Source organism: Ochotona princeps, chromosome 8 (assembly GCF_030435755.1).
Source record: "Ochotona princeps isolate mOchPri1 chromosome 8, mOchPri1.hap1, whole genome shotgun sequence".
Taxonomy (NCBI): domain Eukaryota; kingdom Metazoa; phylum Chordata; class Mammalia; order Lagomorpha; family Ochotonidae; genus Ochotona; species Ochotona princeps.
The window spans coordinates 62,467,470-62,494,068 of NC_080839.1; the positions used below are offsets into that span (position 1 = coordinate 62,467,470).

The following is a 26,599-nucleotide window of genomic DNA, read 5'->3' on the forward strand; positions in this document are numbered from 1 at the left end:
GCCATTTCCTAAGCTTCACCTGGGACTGCTTCTCCTAGGACAGTTTCCCATCTACTGAGCCGGAGACTCCAAGGGGCCGAGAGCACCGTGCAATCCACAGTGCTGCTGCCCCTGCACAAGTGCTGCGGCCCCACAGCTGCCTGCAGCCCATCAGGTGGCAGCCGCACCAACTTCCCCCTGCTCCGGGGCTGGGGATACAGGGGTGGGGCTGGGGAACACCCACACCTGAGTGTGGGAGCTGTGGGCAAGTGGGGGTGGGAGGGTGAACTTGGAACACCAGCCAGGCAGCAGTAAACGGAGGCGCTCATGATCTCTCTGCCTGTACACATTCAGCCTTTTCCCAAATGATCTCTTGCTTTGGGGAAGCCAAACAGCTTTAAAGGACAAAGCCAAGGGGTTTCGCAAGGGGACTGCAGCTTGGAGACCCCGGAAACCTCCGCGGATCGGCCCCGGGCTTTGCCTCCTGTTGCTCCTAGTGCCAACCCAGCTTGAGATCTGAACAGAAGCCAAACTGCCTTGGGAATGTTGCTGCCTGGCCTCGAGTTATGGCCCTGGGATCCATGCCCTAGGAAATGGAACATAAAGGAGGTTTTGGAAAGAAATGAGAAAGCAGCTTCTTTGGAAAAATATCTACATGCGCAAGACAGCAAAGAGCTCCCACCTGCCTAAGAGCGTGGCTTGAGTGGATGCAGCTGTTGGCCTGTCTCCCACCACTCCTGGCTGCCTTGGGCTTCTCTGATTCTTTTGAAGCCAGAAACCCAAGAGGCCCTGTTTTTTAGGAGCTCGGGGAGGCAGCAGTACCCCTGCCAAGGAACAGAGAATGGCCCACTTTTAGACATTTTGAGCAAATTCCTGTTGCCTCTTTGGCCAACCCTTGTGCCACCTGTCCTATTGGGCAGTGGGGCTAGGCATCTGGGTGTCCATTCTCTGCATGTGGTGCGTGGAAGCAGGCCACGAATTTAAATGGTGAACGGCTCCCGTGGCCTCGCTGTGCAGAATGGATCAGGTGTGTGAAGGCCTCTCTGCTCTCTTGGGAAAGCCAGGGGCTTCTACCAATGCCTAGGTTTGACTTGGGCAGACACCATCTGTCTCCAACAAGCAGTCTGCCCTCCCACCCTCCCACAACCACCCACCTTAGAGCCAGTACAAACCAGAGCTACAGCCCAGGATGCCTGTCAAGGTTCTGCCCCACAGAAAGCTCCCCAGGAGCCAGGCCCTGAGGAGCAAAGATGCAGAGTAGGTGAGAAGCAGGCAGCCCCTGAGCTGTTCTTGCTGGGAAGGGACTCCCCTGCCCAGTCTCCCATGCCTTTGGGATGGGGCTGCTCTTCCACATTTCTCAGCTCCAGCTTGAGCAGCTGGGAAGCTCCACCAGATCAGGAATAGCGACTAAACCATGACCTTGGCAATGCTGTTCTGCTTGCTGCCCAAGCCAGAAGCAGGTGCTGTAGTGGGGCAGGGGCTATGTAAAGAGAAAGCACTTGGTCCAGAAGGGGCAGAGAACTGCAGAGAGCAGGCAAGGCCAGCATCTCTCTGAGGGCCCAGTAAACATTGGGGGCTCACCTCCCATTCCCCAGCCCCCCACTCCATCTTTCCATCCCTGCCTCCTTGCCCCGAGGTGCCAGGCAACAGTCCGGGGAGGGTCCAGGCTCACGCTCATTAAATCTCCGTGGGTGGCATCACCCTGAGAGCCAGAGAAGGGCAGAGCTGGGCAGGGGCAGGGAGTGATGTGTGGTGCCTAGGCAGGGACGCTTCGCTGGGCTGGAGACAAGGGTCCAGGGGCAGAACCGCGAGGCAGTAATTACAGGGGACGCCCTGCTGGAGACACCCCGTGGAGAAAAGCTGGTTAGGACACGCGGGTGGCTCTGTTGGCACTATTCCTGGCCTGGCAATTAGGCCTTTGGCAAACCCAACCTGTGTCCCGACTGTCCTCTCTCACACCCTGTCTTCTGGCGGCTGGGCTCCTCCAAGAGCCATCTCCAGGGGAGGGTTAGGTGCCCCGCCAGCCTGTTGGCGGAAGAGACTTCCCCTCTACTGGTTCTGGAGCCAGTAGTGCCCCCTGACATCGTCCGGGTGGGAGGGAAAATTCCATATTGCACTTGACTGTCCCCTTCCGGCCAAGTCCACTTCCAGCGGGAAGAGTCAGCTGCTGCCCAGTGTCCAGAAAGTTTTTTCATATTGAGACCACCCAGATGAAATGTCATGGCAAACTTGATTAAAAAAAAAAAAAGGAGGGAGCAAAATGGACACTAGGGGGTAGGAGAGAGGAGGAAACTAAAGGCACTGCGCATGCTTGGTGGGGCAGGGAGGGACAGCATCGTGGCAGAGACCAACCACATCGTGACAAAAGGAACAGCTTCGGGCTCTTCAGAAGCCAGAGCTCACCGCACCGAGTTCCCCCAGGCCTTTCAAGAAACAGGATTCGTTTGCAAGACGTGTGCATGACGACCACAACAATGATGACAGGAAGGCTTCCGGGAGGCTGACCCGAGTCCTCCCAAGCCTCTGGGCCCCCGCAGAGCCAGGCAGCTCCTTGGCAGGGCCATGTGGGACCCTCACGGCTCTGGAGCGCTTTCAAGGTGCTGGTCCCCGGGGAAGGAGGTGGTGGCGAGGACCCGTTCCAGGGCTGGGGAGGAGAGGCGGGCTGGGTTACAGAGCCAGCAGGGTTGGGGAGTTCAAGGAGTCCGAGGACTGGTCCCCGCTGCTACTGCTCCTGCGGTGGGCCTTGGAGCAGGACTCGGAGGGCGAGGCGGGCGACTCCTGCTCCAGGACGTTGGGATAGGTGAAGACGAGGTTCGAGGTGCCTGGAGTGATGGCGGGAGTGGAGGTCACCACGATGGGCGTGTGCAGGGGCTCCTCCCCATAGAAGGCCCCCGCGATGCTGATGGGCTTGATGACGGAGCGCTGGCCCTTGTCCAGGCCGGCCGCCGAGGAGGAGGGGCTGTCTTCTTCCAGGGGTTCCTGCTTCACCACCACGGCTCCCACCGCACCGCCCCCACTGCCACTACCACCACGCATGGGCGGTAGCCCCGTGGTCGGGGGCGAGCGGCGCTCCTCTGGGCTGACCTTGCACACAGGGCCGTGCGCCACCAACATGAACTCCAACCTCTCCTTTTCCTTCTGTAGCTCCGCGATCTCCTTCTGCAGGCCTGACTTCTCCTCCTCCAGCTCCTCTGTCTCCTGCGGCAGAGAGAGAGAGAGAGAGAGAGAGAGAGATGTCATCTTGGAGCCAAGCGCAGTCCCGAGCACGCCTGGGATGATTTCATGCAGTGCTGCAACGCATTTCTGGAAGCGGAGATTATCATCAACCCATTTCACAAAGGAGGAAATAGAGGTTTGCGGAGGTTTTTAGGGATAGGCCCACAATCACTGAGCTAACACGGGGTGCATTGCCTTGGCACCAGGGCTGTCTCCTGGGCACCCAGAGGGGTGGAAAAAGAGAGAGCTACATGGAGAAAAGATGCCAGAGTTTAGCTCTCTTCCTTTCCCCCCACCCCCAGCTCAACTATGGCCTCAAGACTGTAGGGAACAAAGAAATTCCATACTCTGAGCCACATGAAGACGGTGACATCACCTGCCTGCTACTATGTCCCCAGGGCCTAGTCCAGTGCCTGGCTTGGAAGAAGGGCTCAGCCGGAGCCAGTATCATGGCCCAGCAGGTGAAGTCGCCACCAACAGTGCCAGCACGTCATATCAGAGTGCTGGTTGGCATGCCAGCTGCTGTGTTTCCCACCCAGCTCCCGGCTAATGCAGCCTTGGAAGGCAGCGGTGGGTGGCCAACAAGCTTGGGCCCCTGTACCCACGTGGGAGACCAAGAAGAATCTCTGCCCAGCCCCAGCCACTATGGCTATTTAGGGAGTAAACCAAGGGATGGAAGATTCTCTCTCTCTCTCTCTCTCTCATATAAATAAGCAAAGTAATAATAATAATAATAATAACAACAGCACATGTTCAGCCAAGGTCTGGGGGCCCTGGGCCCCCTTTTACACAAACTAGAGAGGCAGACCCACATCTGGGCACACAGAGGGGAAAAGGCAGGCGCTCTGAGCTTCCAGCCCACTTTTCCCTAACGTGGATTCCTGCTCACAGCCAAGGAGGCTCCAGCAAGCGCTCTGGGAGGCAGGGCCACTGCGTGTTCAGAGTGCAAACAAAAAAAAAACTTTCCATTGGTCTCAAGGGTCTGACGAACATCATGTGCCTGCGAGAGGCTTCCTGTGGAGGATGTGGCTCGGGGGCCTGGCTGCAGGGAGGCGGGGCAGCAGGGTGTGTGAGAGAGGGCCCCGGGTGGGGGTGGAGGACAACGCTGGGTAGACTATCATGAGGGTCCACACAGAAGGGCATGTGAAATGCAAGGGTAGAGGAAGGATAACACCCAGACAGCCCCCTGTGGTGTGGTGGGGATAGTGGGAGCGGCCACCTGCCGGGAGACGAGCATCACCACCAGTACCATAAGACCCTCACAGCAGACCCCAGGCTGGAGCTGCCAGCTAGGCAGAGGGAAGTGCGGGCAGTGAAGCAAGGATGCTGCCCTGGCCCTACCTGGGGTGGTCTCCAGGACTGACCATATCTGAGACCCTCACTCTGAAAATATTTCCCCCAGGAGAGTCGGCCCTGGGGTCTCCTGCACACATCCCTGCCTGTCCACCCTCCACTGCCCCTGATGGCTCAGGAAGGCATTGTGTGTTGTTAACCAGGTCATGCCAGGGCCTCTGGGTCCCCAGGTGTGGGCAATGAGGCAGCAGACGAGAGTGACTCACAAGGGCAGAGGGAGGCATGAAGGGCTCAGTTCCAGCTCCATAAAGGAGGAAGGACCCCTGCTTCCCACCGCAGAGCAGAGCATGGAAGCCAGGATGCACCACCCTTGCTGGCAGCAGGCACGGAGGTGGTGGCTGGAACCTTGGGAAGTGGCCATGGAGGGGCAGCAGGTCTGGACCCGCCCTGGCTCCCACCCCCGGGTGCTTCCACAGCACTGCCAGTCAGACACCCAGCCCGAATGGAAAAGGGGGTGCTGGCTGTCCGGTTCTCCCAGGCCCAGCCACTGGCAAAGACTACATCTCTGACTCATCACACCAGTGCTGACCCATGCGTTGAAAGGAAGGAGTGTTCTATCATCTGCAGGGTCCTGAGAGCAAGGAGAGGGCTGCAGCCCACCCCGAGAGCCCCCTCCTGTCCCGCGAGGTTCCTACCGCCTGCAGCTTCTCGGTCAGCTCCCGGCGGCGGTTCCTGCACTTGGCCGCGGCCAACTTGTTCCTCTCCCTGCGGATCCGGCGCTTCTCTTCCTCTTCAGGAGACAACTGGAAACCAAAGTCAAGGACGGGGATTACGAACTGGGCAAATGGTCTGTCGGATATATTACACAGAAGCTATGCATGTGTTGGTGTGTCCTTTGCACCAAAATAAATCTATCTGGTAATTTCACTTTGCAATGCACTGTTTGAAATCGCCTTGTATCTTTAAGTTGACTGCTGAGGGGAGGAGGGAGAGCAGGATGAGTCTGGACCAGCTCTCAGGTGCTGGGACACAGTGAGGCAGGCAGGGAGGCGGAGGAGGGGAGCCTTATCATCCCCATTTGGTTAAAGGGTCCCTACACAGGTCAGAGCTGCCCAGGCAGTGGGGGTGGGGGAGGGCTGTTGTGCTGTGCCTGGCACACATGAGGCTGCTGGAGAGGGTGTGCAGAAGAGGGAGGGTCCCCGAGGTGCGTTAAGGTGCACTGCCCGCCACTTCTATCCATCCAACAGACACCGTTCTAGGGGTTGGGGATTTCTCTCTGAACCCAACAAAACAAGATTCCCCCAGCAAAGAGCCTGTGACCCAGCGCCTTTTGCAGAGCCAAGTTAGGGACTGGGGACTCACACCAGAAGGCAAGAGCTCTGCCCCACTGGGCAGGGTCCTCCTAGAGCTGTGACCCCTAAAACTCCCCAGCCGGGCAGAGGTGCCCCAAGGAGGTAGCAGAAAGTCGCGTCAAAGGAGGCCATCCCATGCAGTGGCCAGGCTGCAGACCTACTAAGTGCCCAGAGCTTAGACAAAACCAGGAAGACTAAGACCTGGGTCCCACCTCAAGGGGCAGAGGGTGGAGGTTGGGGGGTGTTAAAGCCAGGTCAGAGTCCCAGCTCCCTGCTGCCCTGTGATCTGTGGCTACGATGTCCTCAACAGCAGGGCCCAGCATCCTAGAGGCCCACCCCAGCTATGTCTGCCCCGACCCGTGGCCCCGCCGAGATCATGGGGTCACTTGACCAAGGTCTTGAACACCTGCTGGGCCTAAACCTGTCTGACAGAAGCCCAAGGGAGTCCCTGGGGTTGGGTGAGGCCACACCCCTGTGGGGCCCAGGTAGCCCTGAAGAGCCCTTGGTCCACTTCCAGCTTTGCTCGCCTGGAGGTGTCTCCCCATGTGGTATGGGAAGCTGGCAACAGAGGAAGCATTGGGGGCGGCCAGATCAACACGGCTACTGCCTGAGTGTGTCAGCACTGCCACAGACCCACCCAGAAGCCACACACACACACACACACACACACACCCTGCCATCCCCTGTGAGGCCCCACCCCAGGGGGCAGAGGCTGGAAAGGCGGAGGCTGGGAAGGCGGAAGTTCTGGGTGGCAGAGGACGCCAGCGCCCAAGCGTCCTTAAAGCTTCCGGATGATTGTCCCAGCTCCTGCTGATGTGGGATAAACTGCTCCTTGGCCTCTCCCTGCCTCCCCAAAAAGGAAGGAAACTCTCCAGACAGATTGTATTAGGGCATGCCTGCGAGGTTGGGTGAGACAAGCACAGGCCTGAGGCTCAAAGAGGGAGTCCAGTCCTGGCCCTGGCTGCCAGCTCACTATGTCAGTCTAGACAAGACCCTGCTCCTTCTGGGGGCCTCAGTTTGCCTATCCATCCAATGGGTGCAGAGTGCTAAAAATCAGGAAAAGAAAAAAAATTAAGGGACCTCAGCTTCCTTTCCAAATTCAAATGTCTACACTGGGTGCAGGGCAGGCTGAGAAGAGAAAGCAGGGGGCTCAGTTGGCATCTAGCTATGCTGTTGTGCCAGCTCGAAAGAGGTTCTCCCAACCCAAGCCTGTCCAGACCTCCTTCTAGGTCACCAACATGCTGGGAGAAGCCAGATCGGTGGTGATTACACAGCCTTGCCCCTTCAGCTGTCTGGAGGAAGCCTATCTGTCAGGCATCATAATCAGAGCCTCCACAGCAGTTCTCACTGCAGCTACAGAAAGCAGCAGTGAGGGGGTTGCTGGGAGCTCAGCAGGTCCCAGTGTGCTGGCTCCAAGGCCTGGCTCAGTCCTGCAAGGACCAGGGCGCCTGAAAAAGCATCTACTTCTCCAGGGCAGTGATTCCTATGGATTCAAGGCTTGCTGGAGACTGCTGGCCTGGGGTCCCCCATCATCCACTAGGAGCCCCGCTTAAAGGCCTTATCTAGAACACTGTCCCTGGGTCCCAGACAAGTGGTAGAAAGAGTGAGGGCTTCCCAGCTTCCCAGTGGAACAACAATGGTTCTTGGGAGATTCCATGACTAAAACACAGGCTCACCAGGGTTTGGCCTTCCAGAAGCAGCACTGCACGGGGCACCCTGGGGGCTGGAATTCAATCCAGAATCCCACACCAAGCAAGTGTGCATCTGCGCCCAGACTGCATCGTCTCACTCCCTTCTCTGTACTTCTCTTCCCGGGCCCTGGAGTGATAGGTGGATGCCGGCTAGATGCCGTCTAAATGCCACCTAACCTGGCTTCACTCCCAGCCTGCTTCATTCCTTGTCAAAGCTAAGCCCCTTGTGGAAACAAAGAGCTGACATCTGACCTCCCTCTTCTCCCCCTCCCCTCTCGCCCAGCTAGAGCTGCTGAGCAGATTCCCAAGGCCCCAGAGGCATGGGTTTCTGCAGCCAGAATTTCAGACATTTGACATGGGCTCTGCTTCAAGTCAGAAGCCTGGGGACACAGGAGCGGAGTGCAAAATCCAGGGGCAGACCAGCCCAGGGCTGGGTGGCTGGTCTGTGCTGGGAGCACCCACAGCCAGGGTTCCTGGGCTGCTCGGCCTTGGCCCTTGTGCAAGGAGGACACACCTGCCATGTCCAAGGTGCCTTCCCACAGTCACACAGGAGGCGAGGACCCTAAAGCCCTTTCTCAGCAGACACTAGAGCCAGATGTGACTCTCAGGTCTCCAGGCAACAAGGCAGAGGAGGCCATCTTCATCCTCTGCCTCCCTTGTCTCCCCAGTGCTTCCTTGCTCCTACCTGTCTGTGCAAAGACATTCTGTATTGAAGAGCCTCTCCCTGCAGCTCCCAGCCACGCTCCCAGCCACTGACCGGCAAAGCCATACCTGCTCATCTCTCCTCCTGCGGCCCACGGTGGTGCCAATGGTCTTGATCACGCCAGGCCTCGGGAGTGCCATGTGTCCAGGGACAGAGGCCAAGCCCGGCAGGGGGCTGTACGGGTGCGAGCGTGGGTAGGGGTTGGACATGGAGGTGATCACTGTGGGCTGCACCATCCACTGCAGGTCCTGGCTTGTGGTGATGGCGTTGATGGTGGGGATGAAGGCACTGCCCGAGCCAGGCATATCTACCCGGAACTTCTGAAAGGAGAAAACAAAAAGCTAAAATTAAGCCAGGAGATGCTGTACAGAGCAGGAGAAGCAGGAGTAAGCGAGGGGAAACAACCCACAGAGGATGAGGGACAGGGCTTGGCGAGCAAGGTCAGGATCCCAAGGAGTTTCCCCAGGTAAGTCATGGGCAGGTCTTGCATGTACAAGTAACAAGGGGGACCATAAGTCTTCCCAGCGCCTCCTGTCCTGTGTGCCCCCCTGGTCTGGGCTTCTGCTGGCTCCGGGAGGCTGCAGTTGTACTGCAAATAACTTCCAGGACCCCTTGGTCTCCAGCCACACATACTCAGCACGCCCTCTCTGAAGCCCTCCCAGATGGACACCTGCCAAATGCAGACCAGCGCCTCAGTTACCTGCCCATCATTCCCAAAACGCAGACGCACGACACCCAGGAAGGGGTTAGGATCCCACAGGAAGGAAGGCCAAATCCATGCAAAGGTACCTTCCAAACCAAGAGCCCACAAAGTGGCAGCCTCTGCAGGTTGGCTCTATCCCGCCTCCAGCCCTTCCCAGGCAGCTCCCTGAGAGCAGACAGGTTACACTATCTTTCCACCTATCTCCCAATCTGTCTGCGCTCCCAGGTGTGTCTGTGGGAGACGCCGGACTGTGTGTCCAGAGTTTTCCCCCTACCCCTTCATTTCAGCTAAGACCACATTCCAGGGCTTTGCTTGCACACACACACACACACACACATACACACTCACTCACACAGCAGGAAGCAATCAATTTAGAATATAAGATGATGACAGAGTATGAAAACTAAAATGGGCCATTCTCAGCAGCTGGACTTGACTTTTCTTCCAAGGCAGCTCCTAGGAAGTGCAATGAGGAGCGAGGAGGGAAGCATCCCTTTCCCTCCCTCAGCTGGCTCTTTGGGGGAAGGCCCCCCCCCCGTTATGGAACCCAAGGGACCCCGTCATCCTCAGGGATTCCTGTGTCTGGGGTGGGCGGGAATGTGAGGACGCGTATGCCAGCTGCAACTTCCGGGTGCTTAAGAAATGACAGACACCCCACTACTGTCTAACCCAGATTATCTCGCTAAATCTCCCTCTGAAGTCAGAACGGTCATTATCCCCCGTTTAGAGGCAGACATTTAGGTTTAGAGAGGATTAAGGAACATATCAGGGCTGCAGAGCTAATAAGCAGTGGGCTCAGTGTGGCCTGATAGAGGCCTAAGGGGCTCTCAGCCCCCAGCACCGCCCATGCACCCAGGGAGGCCCCCAAGGGCCTTCCTGCCCCACTGTCATTAGCAATGATGCCACAGTGACCCCCCCACCCCCACCTCCCCACAGAGGCCCCAGCAGCCACCACCACTGCCGTCAGCTCTGGGGGTGACGGGAGGCATTCTAGGATGGCAGCAGCAAAGTTAGCCAATGCAATAGATCCTGGGATTCTGTGAGGAGAGCTGCCCAGGGCAACGGACTCAGGTGCCAGGGGCAAGGCTATCCACTGCAATGCATGCCGAGATTCTAGGCTGGTTGCTGAATTCTGGAAATCTAGGAGCAGAGCAGCCACCGGCTATGGGTCTAAGCGTGTAGACAAGGACAGGGTGCAGAGACAAGGAAGAGCCCAACCAGGAAATCTTCCCTGCACAGACACCAGCAGCTGCGCCTGGGACAGGGACAAGCAGAGTCTGAGGACATGAGAACAGCCCGGGGCTGCTGGCTGAGGAGGCCAAGTCAGGAGGCCTGGGTCTGAGCCTGGTCTAGCTTTGCCCCTGGGGCTAACCATCCAGATGGCAGGGGGGCAGTCCTAATGGGGAACTCATCATCGGCCAAGGTGAAGATTAAATGAGCAGCTACTACTGGTAATCACAGGCTGGGGAACACACAGGTGTTCCTTCAACTGTTTTTCAAGAGCTCATTAAACAGAAAAAAAAAAAAAAAAAACCCCACCCGAGTCGGAGCTTCAACATTAGAGTTCCAAGATAATTCGTTTGGGGTGGAGTTGGGATGGAAGTATTTTTAAAAACTGGCAAGCAGGTTCGAATGCACAGCCAGGGTGGAGACACACTGCCCGGTATCTCATTCCATGGCACTGTGCACGCCCCTCCCACTTCTGGGAAGCTCCCAACTGCTTCACTCTCTTTCCCCAGCCCGAGCCAGGGTTCAAGTTGGAGTACACCCAGGCATCCAGCATGAGGGTGCCAAGACCAACTGTCCCCCCCCCCCCCCAGGAAAACTCACTCAAGAGCCTGCACACCTGCAGCTAAGGAAAGCACAGCAGAAAACCTTGGAGGCAATGTTCCCGGCATGCACCAGGCAGGTCCTGGGAAGCTTGGTCTAGACAAAACAAGGCAGCCATAAAAACAAGGCAGGAGGTAATGACTGCTCTGAAAGGCTCTCTCACACCTTGTCTCAGGCAGGAGGCAAAGCCATCTGGCTACTGCAGCCAGCTCCAAACTGCAGGAAAACAATGGCCCAGCCCCTGGGGCCCCAGAGCTGATAAAGGCAGGCAGCTTTTGTCTCCAAAAGGAGTCTATCAGGGGAGACTCACAATTACTTTGTCCGGAAGGCATGGGGCTTGCCAGAACTCCCAAAGCGCCATGAAGAAGGCAACAGGACAGTAGCCCATAGCCCATTAGAGGTGAGGCCAGGAGGCTTAAAGTCCCAGAATTCCAGCCACACCAACAAGGTGCGGGGGTCAGCCACAGGTCCTTGCTGGGGCTGAATCCTGCTTCACTGTGGCCCAGATGACATCCCACAGCAGGCAAAAGACCAAGCTGCCCCAGCTGTGGGTGTTAGGGCCGCTTGAAGAGTGCCAGGGGTGTGCCGGCATTGAGGGGGTACGCAGGGGTCCCCAGGTCCTGCTCTTCTGGGGCGTGTCGGGGCCTCCTCCAAGGCTCCTGTTCCAGGGACAGGACAGCCTTACTGCCTGTCAGAGTTCCTCCACGCTTTGTGTCACCAAGTCACCCTGGTGACTCCTGGGTGGGCAGGAAAGCGTATAAAAGAACCAAGTGACCCCACGGACCTTCCAGAGCCGAGTTTGTCAAACATGTGCGGGGAAGGGCCAGACAGCAAATATTTCCGTCTCTGGGGGTCTCTGGCCCAGCTCGGCTCCACTGTGAGAATAGAAAAGCAGCCCCAGATGGCAGGTAAACAGCACGCATGCCTAGGCTCCAGGAGACAGTCACAAAAATACTCAGGCTCTTAGCTGGCTGACCGCTGACCTCAAGCGTCACCGTCGTCTCCCATGCTCAGGTTGGAGGAAAAACAAGACAGAGAGGAGGAAGGCCGAATGCAGATCAGACGCACTGCTCTAACCGGGGGCCAAGGGGAGTGGCCTCTCCCACACCTGCTTGCATCTCCAGACCCTCAGTGCAAGTTCAAACCCAGACAAGCCTCGGGAGAGCAGTTCCCAGGGAACTTTGGTTCCCCCGTGGCACCTCCAGGTGGAGTTGCATTGTGAGATGTGGCTGCTCTGGGCTGGAGCGGGGCAGAGCGGGGAGAGTGGACAGGAGGCCAAGGACAGGTGAGAGAAATCCCGCAGTCCCACAGCTGCTGATGGCAGAAAATACTATTTTACAACCACCACAGGTCCTCCTGCCCAAGGGTGTAAGAAAGAGGGTGTGCGCGCCCATTTCCCATAGGCCTATGGGGCAGACAGCTTATTCCAGAGGCTGCCGAACCAACCAGAAAACCTAACCTCTGAGGTGGACATTACAGTCGGCAGTGCTTCTACAGCACGGTGATTCCCATCTGGACCAACGAGCCTTCACGCCACAAGCCCCTGAGGACTCTGGGAGCTGCAGGTTCTGAGTGCATGGCTAGGCAAGGTCTGAGCGCCTTAGGAATCCCTGGTGTAGATTCCCAAGACGGAAAAAGAAAATTCCCACCAGCAGCCCCGAAGATGTCCCTACAGAATGGGAGCAGAGGCCAGGCCAGGGTCAAGGTTGCCTGCAGCCTCTCAGGGAGGTGCAACGCAAGACAAGGGCTCCCTGCATTTCTACCAAACTGGGGCCAATGTTCCCCCAGGCCTTCACGCGAAGTTGGCCAGTCCATCTGGCATCTGCCCTGGACAGCCCTCTGACCCCTGCCACTCGTGTCCAAGGGGTCACCACTCCTGCCACGATGAAAGTGTCAGTAACCACCCCCAATTTGCTAGAGCTTTTACAGGACCCCGGGGACCACATCAGGAAAGAACCACCCTAGTCTTCCCCCCACTATCCCCGGCCCCTGCAACAATTCCTGGGGGAACTGCAGGAAAGCTGGGGAATAAACAGAGAGCAAGGAACTGATTCTGTGACTTCCTTCTCGGGTCCAAGGAGCCGGAGGTGGTGGGACGTCAGGACCGAGGGCTAAGCTGCACTCAGAAATGTGGCAGCCACCAAAGTCACCACACAGGGCATGAAGCCCTCAGCTGCCTCTCCTGCCTGCTTGCCAGCCATAAGCCAGAAAGCACATGTTCTCCATTCTCAAAACCACAATCTTTAGTCCTGTTTCATGGACAGAAAAATACTCCAAGACACAGATAGGGGCTGGCCCCAAAGGTAGCTGCTGCGGGGAGGGGAGGCAGAGGGGGTGCTGTGTCCAGAGGAACATTCTCCCAGTTAGACTCCAGGACCAGCAGCACCAAGACCTGGGGTGGGATGGGGGATGGGATTCTATTTTAGCTCCAGTTCGATCACCCTGATTTCTTATGTCAGGTTTGGCTCCAAGGATCCTTTGGTGATTTGCAAACATCCATGTTACCCTTCCCAGAACCATAGTTTCTGATGAGAAAGGTGTTGCCACTCCAAGGAAAGAGGAGTATGGTGGATCCCAAGGGCTGCAGCTGTCTGGGGAGCGTGCCTGTTCCAGCGTGTCAGGTAGCAAAGCAACACAAGTGCCCTGACCTCGCTGTCAGCCGCCCTGAACAGCAAGACGGGCAGGCACGCTCTCACCGTAATGGAAATGCACTCAGGGCTTGTCATAGGAAAATTCAGCTGCCACTCAGACAATACTTGACTGCTGTTTCACCCCATTCACTTTGATGCAAAAGCGAAGCTGGCTTCCACCATCAAGAATCAGCGGAACAGACAAATTCCTGGGATAACGTTTTGTTTGATCCTAATCTACAACATCTGGCAGATCAAGGCAAGGGTGGGTGCCCAGACCCTTACTACACGCCCCCACACCTCCCCTCCAGTTCTGTATGACACCCCCTCCCCAACACAAACACATCCCAAAACAAGCCTTGGGAACTTGAAAACACTGTGTTGGCATCCCAAAGAACAGACACTCCCAGAAGAGAAGAAAAAAAAAACACCTCTTTTTCAACCTGGTTTTATTTAGCACAAAATAAAACTCATTTTGGAAGCAAGAAGTATCTAGTTGGCCACTGTTACATAGCTGGCATTTATTTGTCCCTAATTAAGAAGAAAAAAATCCTAAGAATTCTGAAAACCAACCCCAATGAACACACTCAGGTTGGAAAAACACATTCCCCAGAGAGTGCTTCTACACATGTCCTGTAGGGTGCGCTAGAGAGGTGTGTTTGAGGCTGACTTGGGAATCGCAGTCATTTCTGGTAAAAGTTCTTTGATGTGAGGAATGTCCCAGCCTGGTACAGTTGGCAAAAGTTCACTCGGGGAATTTTGTGTGTGTGTGTGTGTGTGTGTGTGTGTGTGTGCGCCCGCGTGTGCACCTTGGGAGAGGGTGGTTAAGGAAGAAGAGAGCTAGTCTGGTATTCCTTGCTTCCAAAAAGGAAATACCACCTCTTCCCCCTCCTGATTTATTTTCCCGAGCTATCTGAGAAGCAGACAACTGGCAGCCTTGGAAAAGTCCTGGGCCCTGGTTTTGTTTTGCTTTTTCATTAAGAGGGGCCCAGCTGATGAAAACACGTTATGAAATGACCTGTGTTTGTGTAACTGGCGGGATTGCGTAATGGCCAGGCCCTGACTCCATAATCGTGCAGCAGCTGAGCAGGGCATATATCTGGGAGGTGTTTTCCTAGGAAAGTTAGGAGAGAGCAAACAACAACAAAAAGAAAGAAAGAAAAAAAAGCCAGGAGGGGGAGGTGTGCACTGTCGTTCCCGACCAGACAGAATCACCAGTGACCTAGCTCGGAGATGAAAACGCCAACTGGAACAGGAAATATTTTTCATGCTTTAAGTTCCTGCCATCTACAAGAAAGAAGCTTTTAACAAAGACTTGTCTGCCCCCCACCCCAGCCCACCGCCACTGGAAGTCACAGTCCCTGTGCGAGCACAGAGGCAGCCTTGGGCAGAGAGGGACGCGACAAACTAACTGGGAATATTGGAGCCCTCTGAGAAAGAGTCCTGGGAATAATAATAATAATAACCACCACCAAGATCCACTTGTTCAGAGACACAAAAACAACAGAGCAGTGGCTTGGCCGAACTGGCCCACTGTAATGCCAGAAAGCAGGAAAGCCCGCGTCTGCTGCCACCAAGTCTCCCAGTAAAGGAAGCGGAGAGAAATAAAGTGATTACAGGCATTATCTGGGGGTGTAATAAAGTTACCATGGGTCTGGGATCGGGTGGGGTCAGAGTACAGACTTGCAAGCTAACACAAGCTTCAGAGATCACGCCTTGGGACCACAGAACAGTACTGTTCAAAGTTGGGGGCCAGGAGGGAGCAGTCCTCCCCACTCTCCCGGCCGCCCCCTCCGCACCTGCATGGAGGTGCCACAGCGGTGGCCGCCTCACCGGAGCAGCAGCTAACTCTGCCAAGGCTCTGAGTTGAAACACGCTGCTCGGGCCACGGGGCAGGCGTCTCTGAGCACCCCGCACACTGGCTGTTGCTAATTGCAAAATCCTCATGTGTTACAGCATGCTAGGAATTAGCCAACAGCTGCTTTCTGCTTCGGGAATGAGGCCCCATTACGCTGCTGGCCTGAGTTCCCTTCCTTCTTCCTAGCACTGGTTTCCTGCCTGATTTTCTTCCAAAACAGGGAATTGCCTCCACTCACATCCTGGGCTCCAAGCCCTAGTGACACAGATCACTCAGCCGGGGCTCCGATGTCCGGTCTCGCTTCCCATCCAGGCCCCAGGCAAGCGACGCTGGGATAGTTTAATGACCACTGGCACCTACGTGTTGGTCAAAGGGAGAAGAAATCCAAAGATCCCTCCCTGGTTTGGGGAGGTGGTGGGGAGGGTGGGTGGTGTCTCTTAAACCGGAATGAGGGAGTAAATATCACAAATGACTCCAGTCTATTTGCCTAATGATCTTCCAACTCTATCACAAGCAAAGGGGCTGGGAAGCAAACCCAATCAAGCAGCTTTGCAGATTCGATTGTCCACGTATTTCCTCCATGCTCCTGATGGAAGCTGCACTGAGTGAGCCCTCCAGAACCTCTGTAGTGGGGGGCTAGGGGAACCCCAGCAGAGGCAGTGGGAAGACCCAGAGAAGCCACTTGGAGGACTCACCGGGTATGAGGGGTCACTTTAGAACAAGGTAACCCTTCTCTGATACAGAAGAGAGCCCTGTTTCTGTGAGATCCCCCCTCCTTGCAAGACTCCCCTCCCCCCCTGCGCGACCCCTCCTGCCTGGCTGGCTTTGGGACAATGCCAATGCCCCAGGATGGAGGAGTAACTCTTCCTGCAGCCAACTTGGCCAGGGGCTCCCACAGATGGGAACCAAGGTGGCTTCAAGTTGTAGTGGGCCTGGGGGAGGGGCTGCCCAGCCAGCAGAAGAGACAGAGCTTGGGGGGCTGGGGGCGGGCAGGCAGGCAGGAGGAAGGTGCTGCAAAGGGCAAACTCCCTACTGGCCCCCTGCTGGTATTTATAGGTGCACAACCCAGGCACAAGCCCTCCAGTGCAAACCAGTCCGGCCGCTTTAGAAAGGAGTTGTTTTTCTGCCTCCACAACCACGCAGGGTCCTAAGTGATGTCTCTTCCCCGCCGGCCACCTAGCTCCAAATAAGCCCAGACGCTCAAGGTGTACTCTTTCGCTATCAGCGCTGGCGCCTACGCACCACTCAGTATCACCGCTCCCCCCTCCGCCACCCCAGCGCCCCACCATCGACCCTCACAGCGGAAGGCAGCGTGAGCCAATTAAGGCCGCCTTCTTCTTCCTTCCCGACCTTCGCACCTGACTCCCAGAGCCGGAGCCGCCACCCTCGCCCCACTCCGGATTTCTTGAAGGAGCCCACGTTTCTGAGTGTTGCCCGATCTGTTTCAGAAATAAGTTAAGACGGATGGAAAACGGAAGAAGGCGGGGAAAGGGCTTCCCTCCGCGGGAACAGGGTTCCCGGGTGCCGCGAGGCGCCAGCGGGTGCCGCGATCTGGTCCGTCCGCCCGGGGAGCCGGGGTCGATAGAGAGGGATGGGGACGGAGCGTTCCTGGAAGGAGGGTTAACAGGTTCCAGGGATGGGGGCTGCCGACCTTTCCAGGTGCCTATGTGAGATGCGGGCTAAATGGAAGCACGCGTCGGCTTGGCTTTTAAAGCCCACTCCTCACTCCACTTTAAAAAGACTTGCGGGGGGAAGAGTAGCTGATGGCGGGGACGGCGACAGGACAGGACGAAAATCCAGAACTTACAACAGTTACCCGAAGAGGCCGTTGTCTCGCCAAGACCGAGAAAGGGAAAAAGGAAGCAAAAAAGGAGGCAGTGGTAGTAGTGGTGGTAGTGGTGGTGGTAAGAGGGCGGGGGTCCGCCCGCGCCGCCAGGTGCACCCAGGACCCGCACTTACCTGCTGGCCGCCACCGCCACTGGAGTAGGACTCGGCGTGCGCAGGAGAACCGCTGCTGCCCCGGGACGAGGTGTCAAAATTCCCGGGATAATCCTGGTACATGATCCGCGCTGGGGGCCCCAGAGGAAACAGGGTGCTTCTCTTCCCCCGCCCTCGCCGCGGCCGTGCACCGGCTGCTGCGCGCTGGCTAGTCCTCCGGCAGCGCCGCGGGCTCCGCTCTCGGCTCCCGGGCTTTCACCCACGGCAGCGGTGGGGCGCCGGCGACCGCGTCCCCCGAGCGCCTAGCACCGTACTTCTTCCCTTCTTCGCGGGCGCCGCGAGACCAGTTGTCCACACGGTCCCTCCCTCTAAAAAGTCGGCGGCGCCGCTCTCAGTCCCTCCCCTGCGCGCGCCCTCCCGCCCCCGCGCGCAGCCGGAGCCCGACCGGGACCCACGGCCACCAGAATCGGAAGGAAACAAAGAATCGGGAGCCCCAAGCGAGCCTCGCCTGCCAGCTCTGGGGGACACCCTTCTTTCCCCTGTTCCCGTCCCGAGGTGCAGGCAGGACCGACAAGGCGAAAAAGAAAAGGCTGCCGGCTTGGAGAAACTTCTATTTCCTCCTTTGAGAAAGGGAGCCCGAGAATAAACTTCCTGTGGCCCACTGGCCGCCTGAGTTGCCGAGCGGCTCGGACACTTGACTCTCGGCAGGCGGCGTGCGCCCGGCCCGCGGGACGGCGGCCCGCAGGGTTCCAGGTGAGCCCGCGCTCAGAGGGACCCGGCCCCGCTGCCGCGCAGCCGCTCTGACGCCCGCACCCCTGCCCTGGCGCCCGCTCCCGAACGGGCCCGCCTCGCCCGTCCGCGCCTCGCTCTCTCTCCCCGTCCCCAACCAGGAGCGCCGCTCGCTCTCTCGGAGCCCCTGCGCTCTGCCCGAGATGAGTCACTACAATGGCACGAGTTCAACTCCACAGTCTTTATTCTCCAGCCCCTGTACCATGTGGATTCACTCACGTCAACCTTGCTGGGAGGAGCGCGCGAGGAGGCGGGGTGGGGACGGAGCCCGGGAGGAGGGAGGAGGCGGGCGCAGCGCTCCCCTCCCTGCCCCGGCTCGCGGCCGCGCTGACGCCAGCCGCACGCCCCGCGCGAGGAAGGAAGGCGGTGGCGAGCGTGGGTGCGGGTGGCCCGCGCGGTCCTGGGGGGAGCCGAGGCGGTGCTGGCCTTGCCCACCCCCGGGCCCAGCGCCCTTGGACTGTTCCATTGGCGCACGTTGCCAAAGATGGTCATTTGCGTTACAGGACGCGAGTGCGGGGTTCCTCGCTTTCGGGTGACGTGGAGGGAAAGGGATTCCCTCGCCCGCTCCCGAGCGCGCCGAGGCCTCCCCGCCCCGGCAAGGGGCGCGGGGCGGGGCGCCGAGAGCGGCCGCGCGGGGCCTTGGGCTCGGGGTTTTGGAAAAATAATCACGGCCCTGATGAAGACGAGACGGGCGGGCTGAGCGCGGCGCCACCGGCAGGCCGGGTGCGCACAGGCGCTCGCAGGGAGGGCGCGGTCGTGCGCGGCGCCTCCCGGTGCAGCGGGCGCCCCCGGGCGCGTGGGGTTCCCGCGGCGCCCTGCGGCCGGGCCTCGGAGGGGTGCGGCCGCGCCAGGCGGGGCTGGCCTGCCTGTTTTTCTCTGTGTGGCGCGCTGCCCACTGCTTCCCTTTTTGTGTGTGTGTCTGTGTGTTTTTATTGTTTTGGGTCTTACAATTAATTTGAGAGGAGTAACCTTGAAGACGAAATTAACCAGTCAAGACATTCCGGCCACCTTCCGTGCCAGGCAGTTCGGAATGCATCTTGCCGGATCAGTCATTAGGTCCTTAGAGACAAACTCCAGACTGTTACGAATAAAAATAAGAAGAGGAAACTGGGGAGGCGGGGTAGGGGTAGGAAGAGCGCAGGGAAAACGTAGCCCCGCGTGCTCTTCAGCTGTTTTAGAGCGAAGTTCAGGGTGCGGGTGGCCGCGCTCCGGCGCTTCCCGCCTCGCGGGGCGGGGCAGGGTAAAGAGCGCGGGCCGCCGAGCACGAACGCCAGGGCTGTGCTATTTACGAGCTGTGAGGTCTTGGGCGAGTCCCTAGGCCTCTCTGGGACTCTTTCCTCCTCTGTAATGAAGGGACTGGGGCAGATGCCCCAGCCCAGGGGTGTCCGGGAGCGCCCAACCTTCTGCAAAGAGGAGCACCGCATCAGCAAAGAACCTGCGGTTCCGGCCTGGAGCGGGGAGGGGAGTGTCGCCCTATTCCTCAGTTTACCCAGATCTTAAAATCAGCGCCATCTCTAAAGCCCAGGGTCCTTATTCAGGACCAGATGGAAAGATGTTGAGGGTGCACTGCGGACTGGCGGTGGGGCACGCAGCTGAGGACACAAGGTGGGGGCATGGGGCCACCGACACACCCCACAATGCGGGCCTCAGTTTCCTTATCCCTAAAATGGGAAAGGGCGAGGAAAACAACTCGAGCCGAGAACTCGACTCTTTCCCGGGGCTCTCTATATAAAGCGCTTGGCGTTTCCGGGACGGCTGGCCGCCACTGGCCGCCCCAAGGGCCCCAGATACGGTAATCCCGAACAATACTCGGGGTCATTGTTTACAGTTATAAGACACATTCTGTCCTGAGGCTCCATCCCCCAAGGACACGCGCGCGGCCAGAAGAGGCCAGAAGCCTCGTGCCGGGCCCTGTCCCGAAGCCCGCGGGTCCTGGCCAGGGGTGTGAGGCAGGGGGACGTGCACCCCGACCGTGGGTGTCTCTCTCGTCTGTCTCGCTCTCCTCCTTGCGTCCAGGCTTGCCGGGGTGTTTACGCGCCTCTCCCAGCAGGACTGAGTAAATGCAGTCCTTTGACGCAAAACGGATCAGCCCTTCCCCAGCGGCAGCAGCAAAACCCAGAAACCTGGGGGTGGGGACAGGAGCCGAGCGCGGAAGACATCGTGACACTTTCCCAGCCGCCTCACAGTCCCCTAGCCGCCTCCAGGCCTTGGGAGGAGGGGGGCCTGCGACGAGGGGCAGGGGCACGTGGCCGGGACCACCAGCCTCTCCTCTCCCCCGCGCCTCCCACCCTGGACAGCCGCACGTCGGAGCGGCGCGAAAGGCGGCACTTTTGCTTTTCCTTTGAGCGGCGGAGCTGGCCACCCAGCCCTCCCCCGACCCCGCGCGAACGACAGTGCGGGTGCTTCTGGGTTTCTCCCACACAGTCCTTCCAGTAATGCGGGGAGGCGGGGTTGGGGGGCGGGCAGCAGGAGCTTCCTCTGCGGCCTCCGTGGTCCCTGGCGCGCCCAGCCCCGGGCAGGCGCCACCGGAGCGCGCTGGCAGGCGAGCGCACCCTTGAGCCCTGGGCCGCCCCCGCCCTGTCAAGCTCCCCGGGTCCTTTCCTTTCTTGTGGGTTCCCGTAAAGCCCCGCAGCCCCCAGACGTCTGCAGAGCATCACGGAATCTGCGCTGATGCAAGTCGCCAGCCTCCCGTTGGTGCGCCCTGGCCTGCCTGCGAGCGCTTTGATCCCAGCCTCCCCCTGCTCCACAGCTGGTGCTGGCTCCTGCCGCCCGGAGGCCTCTGCACTGGGTCCTCCGCATCTTGCCCTTCTCCCAGCGCCAGCTGCCCAGACCTGCGCCCTGCTGCTTTCAGCGCTGACCGCCCCCATCCCCTCATCCACCCACCCCCCCGGCAAAAAACACATACACACACACACATACACACAGTTCTGGTGTGCCCTGGCTCCAGTGTGCTGCTGAACCCAGAACTCAGCATCCAAGCTCAGTTTTGTTGGTGGGGAGGGGAAGGAATCATTCTAGGGTCACCCAGTTAGAACAAAAAAAGGTCCTGTGGCCTGTGGGAATGGCAGCTGTTAGGAAGGGAGGTGGCCCCATGGAGTGCCTCACCAGATGCAGTACGGCAAGACCGCAGGACCTTAGAACATGCTGAGTGCATAAACTGCCTCCCCCCCACAACCGCGTCACAAATGTTCCGGGTGGGGCTTACTCTTGGCTGCCGTTGAAGAAAGATGGACTGGGGGGGAGGGGTGTAGATGAGTACATTAGGGACTCCAGGGAATTGTAGCTGCATTTTCCTGGCACCCCTTTGCATCGGAGTGGCAGGACCTGGCCCCCTTTGAGGCTTCCAGGCTTTGTGTCCCTCTCACTTGTCTCTGGTGCACGTTTCCTCCCACAATGGGAGGTGCTGTCCAAGTCCCTGGGGACTTCTCTGCCCAGCCTGTGCCAGTTCCCTGATTCTTGCATCTTATCCCATGGCTGCCCCCAGCGAGAAGACCTGCACCCCAGGGTAGCTGCCCACTCGGGGTTGCACTGACCCACACCCATGAAGCCCTTTCACAGACACAGCCTCGCTTGTACGTCCACACCACACCCTGCTGGGGCTGGCGACAGCAGTGGCCAGGACTCTGGACTGCCGACCAGGAGGAGGTGGCTGAGGAACACAGTGGCGGGACAAGCTTCCTCAGCCTCTTTGGCCACCAGAGCCCAGAACTCGATGCTGGCTCCCCCAGCAGACCCTGACCCCAGGGCTCAGCCACTTCTCACACATCCAGCCTTAAAAAGTGAGGAGCAAACTCCACTGCATCCTGGGACCTGAGTCCTCTGTTGGGTGTGCCTGCACTGAGCTGCCATTGGCTCCTTGCAGGTGATCACACATCCGGATGAGATTCCAACACTTATAAAAGCCAAGTGTGTCTTGTTTCTAACGGAAGTGTTTCTGTTAGCCCAAAGAACTGTGATGGAGGCAGGGGTCCACTAGCCAACAGACTGGAAGCCTCAAAGACACTGCTTCTTAGAAAGGTGTGGGCAGGGATGAGACAGCAGCCGGATCCACTTAGGGCCTGAGCAACAACCCAGGAGACAGAGGGAAGGGGCACCACAGTGTTGCAGCCTAGCATGTGCTGGGACGGCGAAGGGGAGTGGCCTTCAGCTAGCCATCAAAATTCTGAAAGGGTGAGTAGGTGGGAGGAGGCTGGTAGGATTGTGTCCCAGTCTTTGCATCTCCTGCCACCCCCTCCCCTGGCACTGGCTAGATCAGTGACACCCACTGAGGTTGGGCTCTCAGAGAATGTGATTGGTCAGGGAGGGAGTACCCAGCCAAGGGGGCAGTCACAGGTGGAGGGGAGGCGTGGGTGCTACCATGTCCTGGATGTGTCTGATCACATGTGATGTTTCAAAACAGGGGAAATACCAAGAGTGGGAGAAGACATGAGCTCTTTACAAACACCGCCTCTTCTACCCCCACCACACTCCTAAAATTTGGCCGACACAGGGCGGCACTGATGGTGAAGGGGCTGATCCAGAGGGAGCCACTGCAGCTGGGGGAAAGGACAGTCACTCCTTCAGGAGGGACAGAAAGTTTCCTGTGACTCCTGCTCAGCTTCTGGTGAATTCTGGTGAAGGTGGCATAGCATGCAGGAGGTGAAGGGGTGAGGAAGTGCCAGGGTGTCACTTCTCACAGGGGCTCACAAATCTCAACCCAAGTTTTACAGGGGGCAAACCATATCCGAACCACAGCAAGGACCCTCCCAGGTACAGTTTTCTGAGATGTGTCACACATGATGTACAGGCCCATATCCAACAGGATATCCGTTCCCAGTGTGGCTATACACCCTGGAGAAACAAAGGCAAAAAAAAAAAAAAAAAAAGGAGAAGAAGAAGAAGCCATTGCTTTGGAGGCAGCACCGAGGCTGAGCGCAGCCCACAGCTCCTGGGCTGCCACTTCTTCAGCACGCTCATCAGGCTCCACCTGCAGGATGATGGCATCTTATTCCTGTCTATGGACCCTTGTTTGTTTTTCACAAAGCAAGCCAACATCAGCAGCACCGCCTTTTTGTGGCCTTAGAACACAATTCAGAGTTATACTAAAGTTTGTGCAAGAGTTTTCAGGAGCCCTATGCAAATGAAGCCTTCTGGCCACTCCCACAAGGCTGCTGGGAGCCCTGAAGGCAAGAAGAGGGTACTCCCCCACCCACCACCACAATGCTTTGTTGGGTTTTTTTGTTTGTTTGTTTGTTTGTTTGTTTGTTTAAGCTAGATACATTTCAGAGACAAAATGACCAGTGTAGTTATTCAGAAATATCTTTGTGAGTCAGACAGAAGATACTCCTGGCAGGAACGTTGGTCAGGTACAGAGAGGAAGGCAGGACTACTTCCCGGGGCCTTTGCCTCCTGGTTCTGAGCCCTGAACCTAGAGGTCAGCCTGGCCATCAAGCTGGAGAGTGAGGCTCCCAGAACAAATCTGCCTGCCCTGGCAAAGCAAGGCGAGCCACGCCCCTGCCACACCCCTGCTAACTCCCCAACTGCAGGGGTTTGCCCCAGCTCTGGCCGGACCATCTTCGAGCCTACTCCTGGACCCTCTGTCCTGAGGACTGGCAAGCCGACAAGGAAGGGGCCGTTCAGGCTGCAGCCCCAGCTTTCTCTGCTCCTTTTCCACACTCAGGCCAGAGGCCCAGTCAGCTCCAGCCACTTCTAGGGTCGGTGGCTCAGGACCCTGCCATAGTCTCACAGCTACCATCAACCTGTCTCAGGGATGTGCTGGACCCCTCCTGGGACGGGAAAGCAGAAGCCAGAGTTGGCCCTGCCCTCATGAGCTTACAGTCTAGCTCAGAACAAAGAGGAACACAGAGGCACAGTGGGGACACCCATAAAGCTGTTTTATAGGGCTCCGCTTGTACCACCCATTACTGTAATTGGGTCATATGTATTCACTCGGCTAATAGTTGCGACAACCCCATGAAGTAGTTACAATTACTGTCCACACTCAGCAGAGAGAAAAACTGATGTCAACTCCAGTGGTGGCCAATTAGCCTAGTGGTTAAGGCGCTGCATCCCGGGTTGAAGCTTGGCTTCATTCTCAATCCAACTGCCAGCGAGGCACAGTGTGGGAGGTAGCAGGTGAGGGCCAAGCAGTAGGGTCCCTGCCCACCATGTGAAAGATCAATATTGAGTTCCTGTGTCCTGGCCTTGCCCCCAGCCTCACCCCATTTTTTCTCTCTGCCTCTCAAACAAATAAATAAGACTTTGAAAAAGAGAGGTAAATTTGCCCAGAATTTTAGAGTTAAAAACCAGCAGAATTGGGGTGTCAGCACAGGCACGGTGCTGTCCCCGGTGTTCATGGACCCCCCCTTTCTGACAACACTAAAGCGTTACAAACCAACCGTCTCTCCACATACACTTACAATCTCTCCATAGCCAGTGCAGCAGACAGGAGCCCTGTTACTGAACCTTTTTTCCAGATAAAGAAACTGAGGTTCAAGGAAGGTAGATATCAAGCTCAAGGGCACATCAAAGGAATATGAGAGAAAGTCGGAGAACGGCCTGGGGCCAAAAACCCAGCTGCTCGTCCTAGAGGTCCATCCATTTCTGATGACCTTGGTAAAGGGCCGTCCAGCACCCACATCCTCCTCCTTCAGGATGAAAACACCTTGATTTTGCTTTGGGGAACCTCTGCTTCCTCATTCCGGGTGCATGGGTTGACCTTACTCTTAAACTCCAGGGGTGGACACGCAGACACGTGGTCCGTTCCTGACAAGACAGAACAGCCCACTTCCATGGCTATGTACACTGATTGGTTCGGGGTTGCACAGATGACTCAAGGCTGATGACCGAGAACCTGACCTTTCAGCTTGGGCTGAAACCCTTGGAAAACCAGCACACTTGTTTTACTGCTCCCTAGAGGGAGGCGATGCTGGGCAATGGACACCAAGTTTCGGATGATGTTGTCGAAGCACCTGAATCCTGCCATGCCTGCAGTCCCATCATTGTGGACTTCCAAGTTGTATGTGGACACATTCCCCTTTCGTTGAAGCCAGTTTGAGTGGTAAATTTGCCGTTTGCTACTGCAAAGGCCATGACTAACATAGTCATGGACACATCACAAGGGTCTACTGTGGGCACCCACTGTTCACTTAGGCATTGCCGGAAAAACAAAGACAGGTCAGCAAGTGACAGTCTTCAGAGAATGTGGAATCTAGGACAGGATGAGAAGATTCTCAAATAACTTCTAAAAGAAGTCAGAAGACAATTGACGCCATGAGGCTCTGCCAGGCTTCTCAGGTCAATGCAGGATGCATACACACAGGAAGAAGCTCCTCCACAAGGGTCTCCTGGGAGTAGTGACAGTGAACCTGACTTCCGGGGTCAGACAAGACAGCAGGAGATGGGAGGGGACAGGGCAGACAGCACAAGGAAGAATCCAGACTCAAGAACGTATGGGTGGGGCCCTGCACAGTAGCCTAGTGGCTGAAGTCCACACACTGGGATCACATACGATCGCCGGTTTGTGTCTCGGTGGCTTAACTTCCCATCCAACTCCCTGCTTGTGGCCTGGGAAAGCAGTTGAGGACGGCCCAAAGTCTTAGGACTCTGCACCGCATGGGAGACCCAATCTAGAAGAGGCTTCGGATCAGCTCAGCTCCAGCCATTGTGGTCACACAGAGAAATGAACCATCAGAGGAAGATCTTCCTCTATGTCTCTCCTCCTCTCTGTATATCTGACTTTGCAATAAAAATAAATAAATCTTAAAAAAAAAAAAAAGAACAAATGGGTATGCCGAGACAAGAGTCAATGAGATGAACTGAGACCACAGGAATAGCCCAGCATTTATGGTCCAGGGGAGTTGGGGTGGGGTGGAAAGAGGATGGTCTTGAGGTGTCTCCAAATTTCTGAGGATATTCACAATAGCAAAATAGTCAGGTGTATTTCAAAGCACCCCTGAGGGCAAAGCTTGAGGCCAGGAGCAGAGCGGATATTGATGCTGAGAGAGTTTAAGGTGGTGATGCTGCCTGAATATATGGCCGGAAGTTTGGGGTGGGTGTTCAGGAGATACTAGGGCTGTGGGGAGGGGACTGCGAGGGGGCTTCTGCTTCTGAAGTTCTGTGGTGGAGCTTGGAGTTTGCCACGGAAGCCCTTCGATGGATGTGGTTGCATTCCCAAAGCTGGACTGACATGGGGCAAGAAAGGGAGACAGGAAGAGCAAGGTGTCCCCAAGGGCATTTCCTTTGCACCCAACAGGGGCAAGTTAATATTACCAGATATCTATAGGATGGCGGGTGCTGTTTTTAATTTTGTTCAGGAAAATGGCATTCATTGTACCACGTGTCAGTACTGATTAGAGACACCTGCTATAGAACACAGGCTGAAAGAATGACATTGTTGAGTTCTTGACTTAAAATACTGCAGCAAGAAAAGCGGGGGCACATTCCATAACACACATGCATGTTGCATGTTCCAGCACCTGGAGACCACATGCATGATAATCTCACCCAGCCACCTGAGTGTTCGTAAACACACTCTGCAATCACACGGTGTTGGAATCACCTCCCCGCACGTTTCTCAGAATACACTATGTGCCAGGTGTCTAGCTGTACATGCCTACACATGTACAAGCACAGACAT

At 57.1% G+C, this 26,599-nt stretch overlaps 1 protein-coding gene across 1 annotated transcript; it reads right to left on the reverse strand.

The window, feature by feature from the left end:
• Positions 1-1,912: 1,912 nt before the first annotated feature.
• FOSL2 (FOS like 2, AP-1 transcription factor subunit) lies at positions 1,913-17,986 on the reverse strand. Its single transcript, XM_004582698.2, has 4 exons — positions 17,215-17,986; positions 8,303-8,554; positions 5,184-5,291; positions 1,913-3,177 (listed from the first exon to the last, which is right to left on the reverse strand). Exons 1-4 carry the CDS (start codon positions 17,314-17,316, stop codon positions 2,647-2,649), a joined length of 993 nt encoding a protein of 330 aa, XP_004582755.1. The 5' UTR covers positions 17,317-17,986; the 3' UTR covers positions 1,913-2,646.
• Positions 17,987-26,599: the final 8,613 nt, after the last annotated feature.

Excerpts from the sequence above, each read along its gene's own strand:
- FOSL2 (XM_004582698.2), bottom strand. The coding sequence starts at position 17,316 with ATGTACCAGGATTATCCCGGGAATTTTGACACCTCGTCCCGGGGCAGC. Across the intron at positions 8,555-17,214 it reads GTGGCGGTGGCGGCCAGCAG|AAGTTCCGGGTAGATATGCC; the intron begins GTAAGTGCGGGT and ends TTCTCCTTTCAG. Across the intron at positions 5,292-8,302 it reads GCAGGAGGAGAGATGAGCAG|TTGTCTCCTGAAGAGGAAGA; the intron begins GTATGGCTTTGC and ends TTTGGTTTCCAG.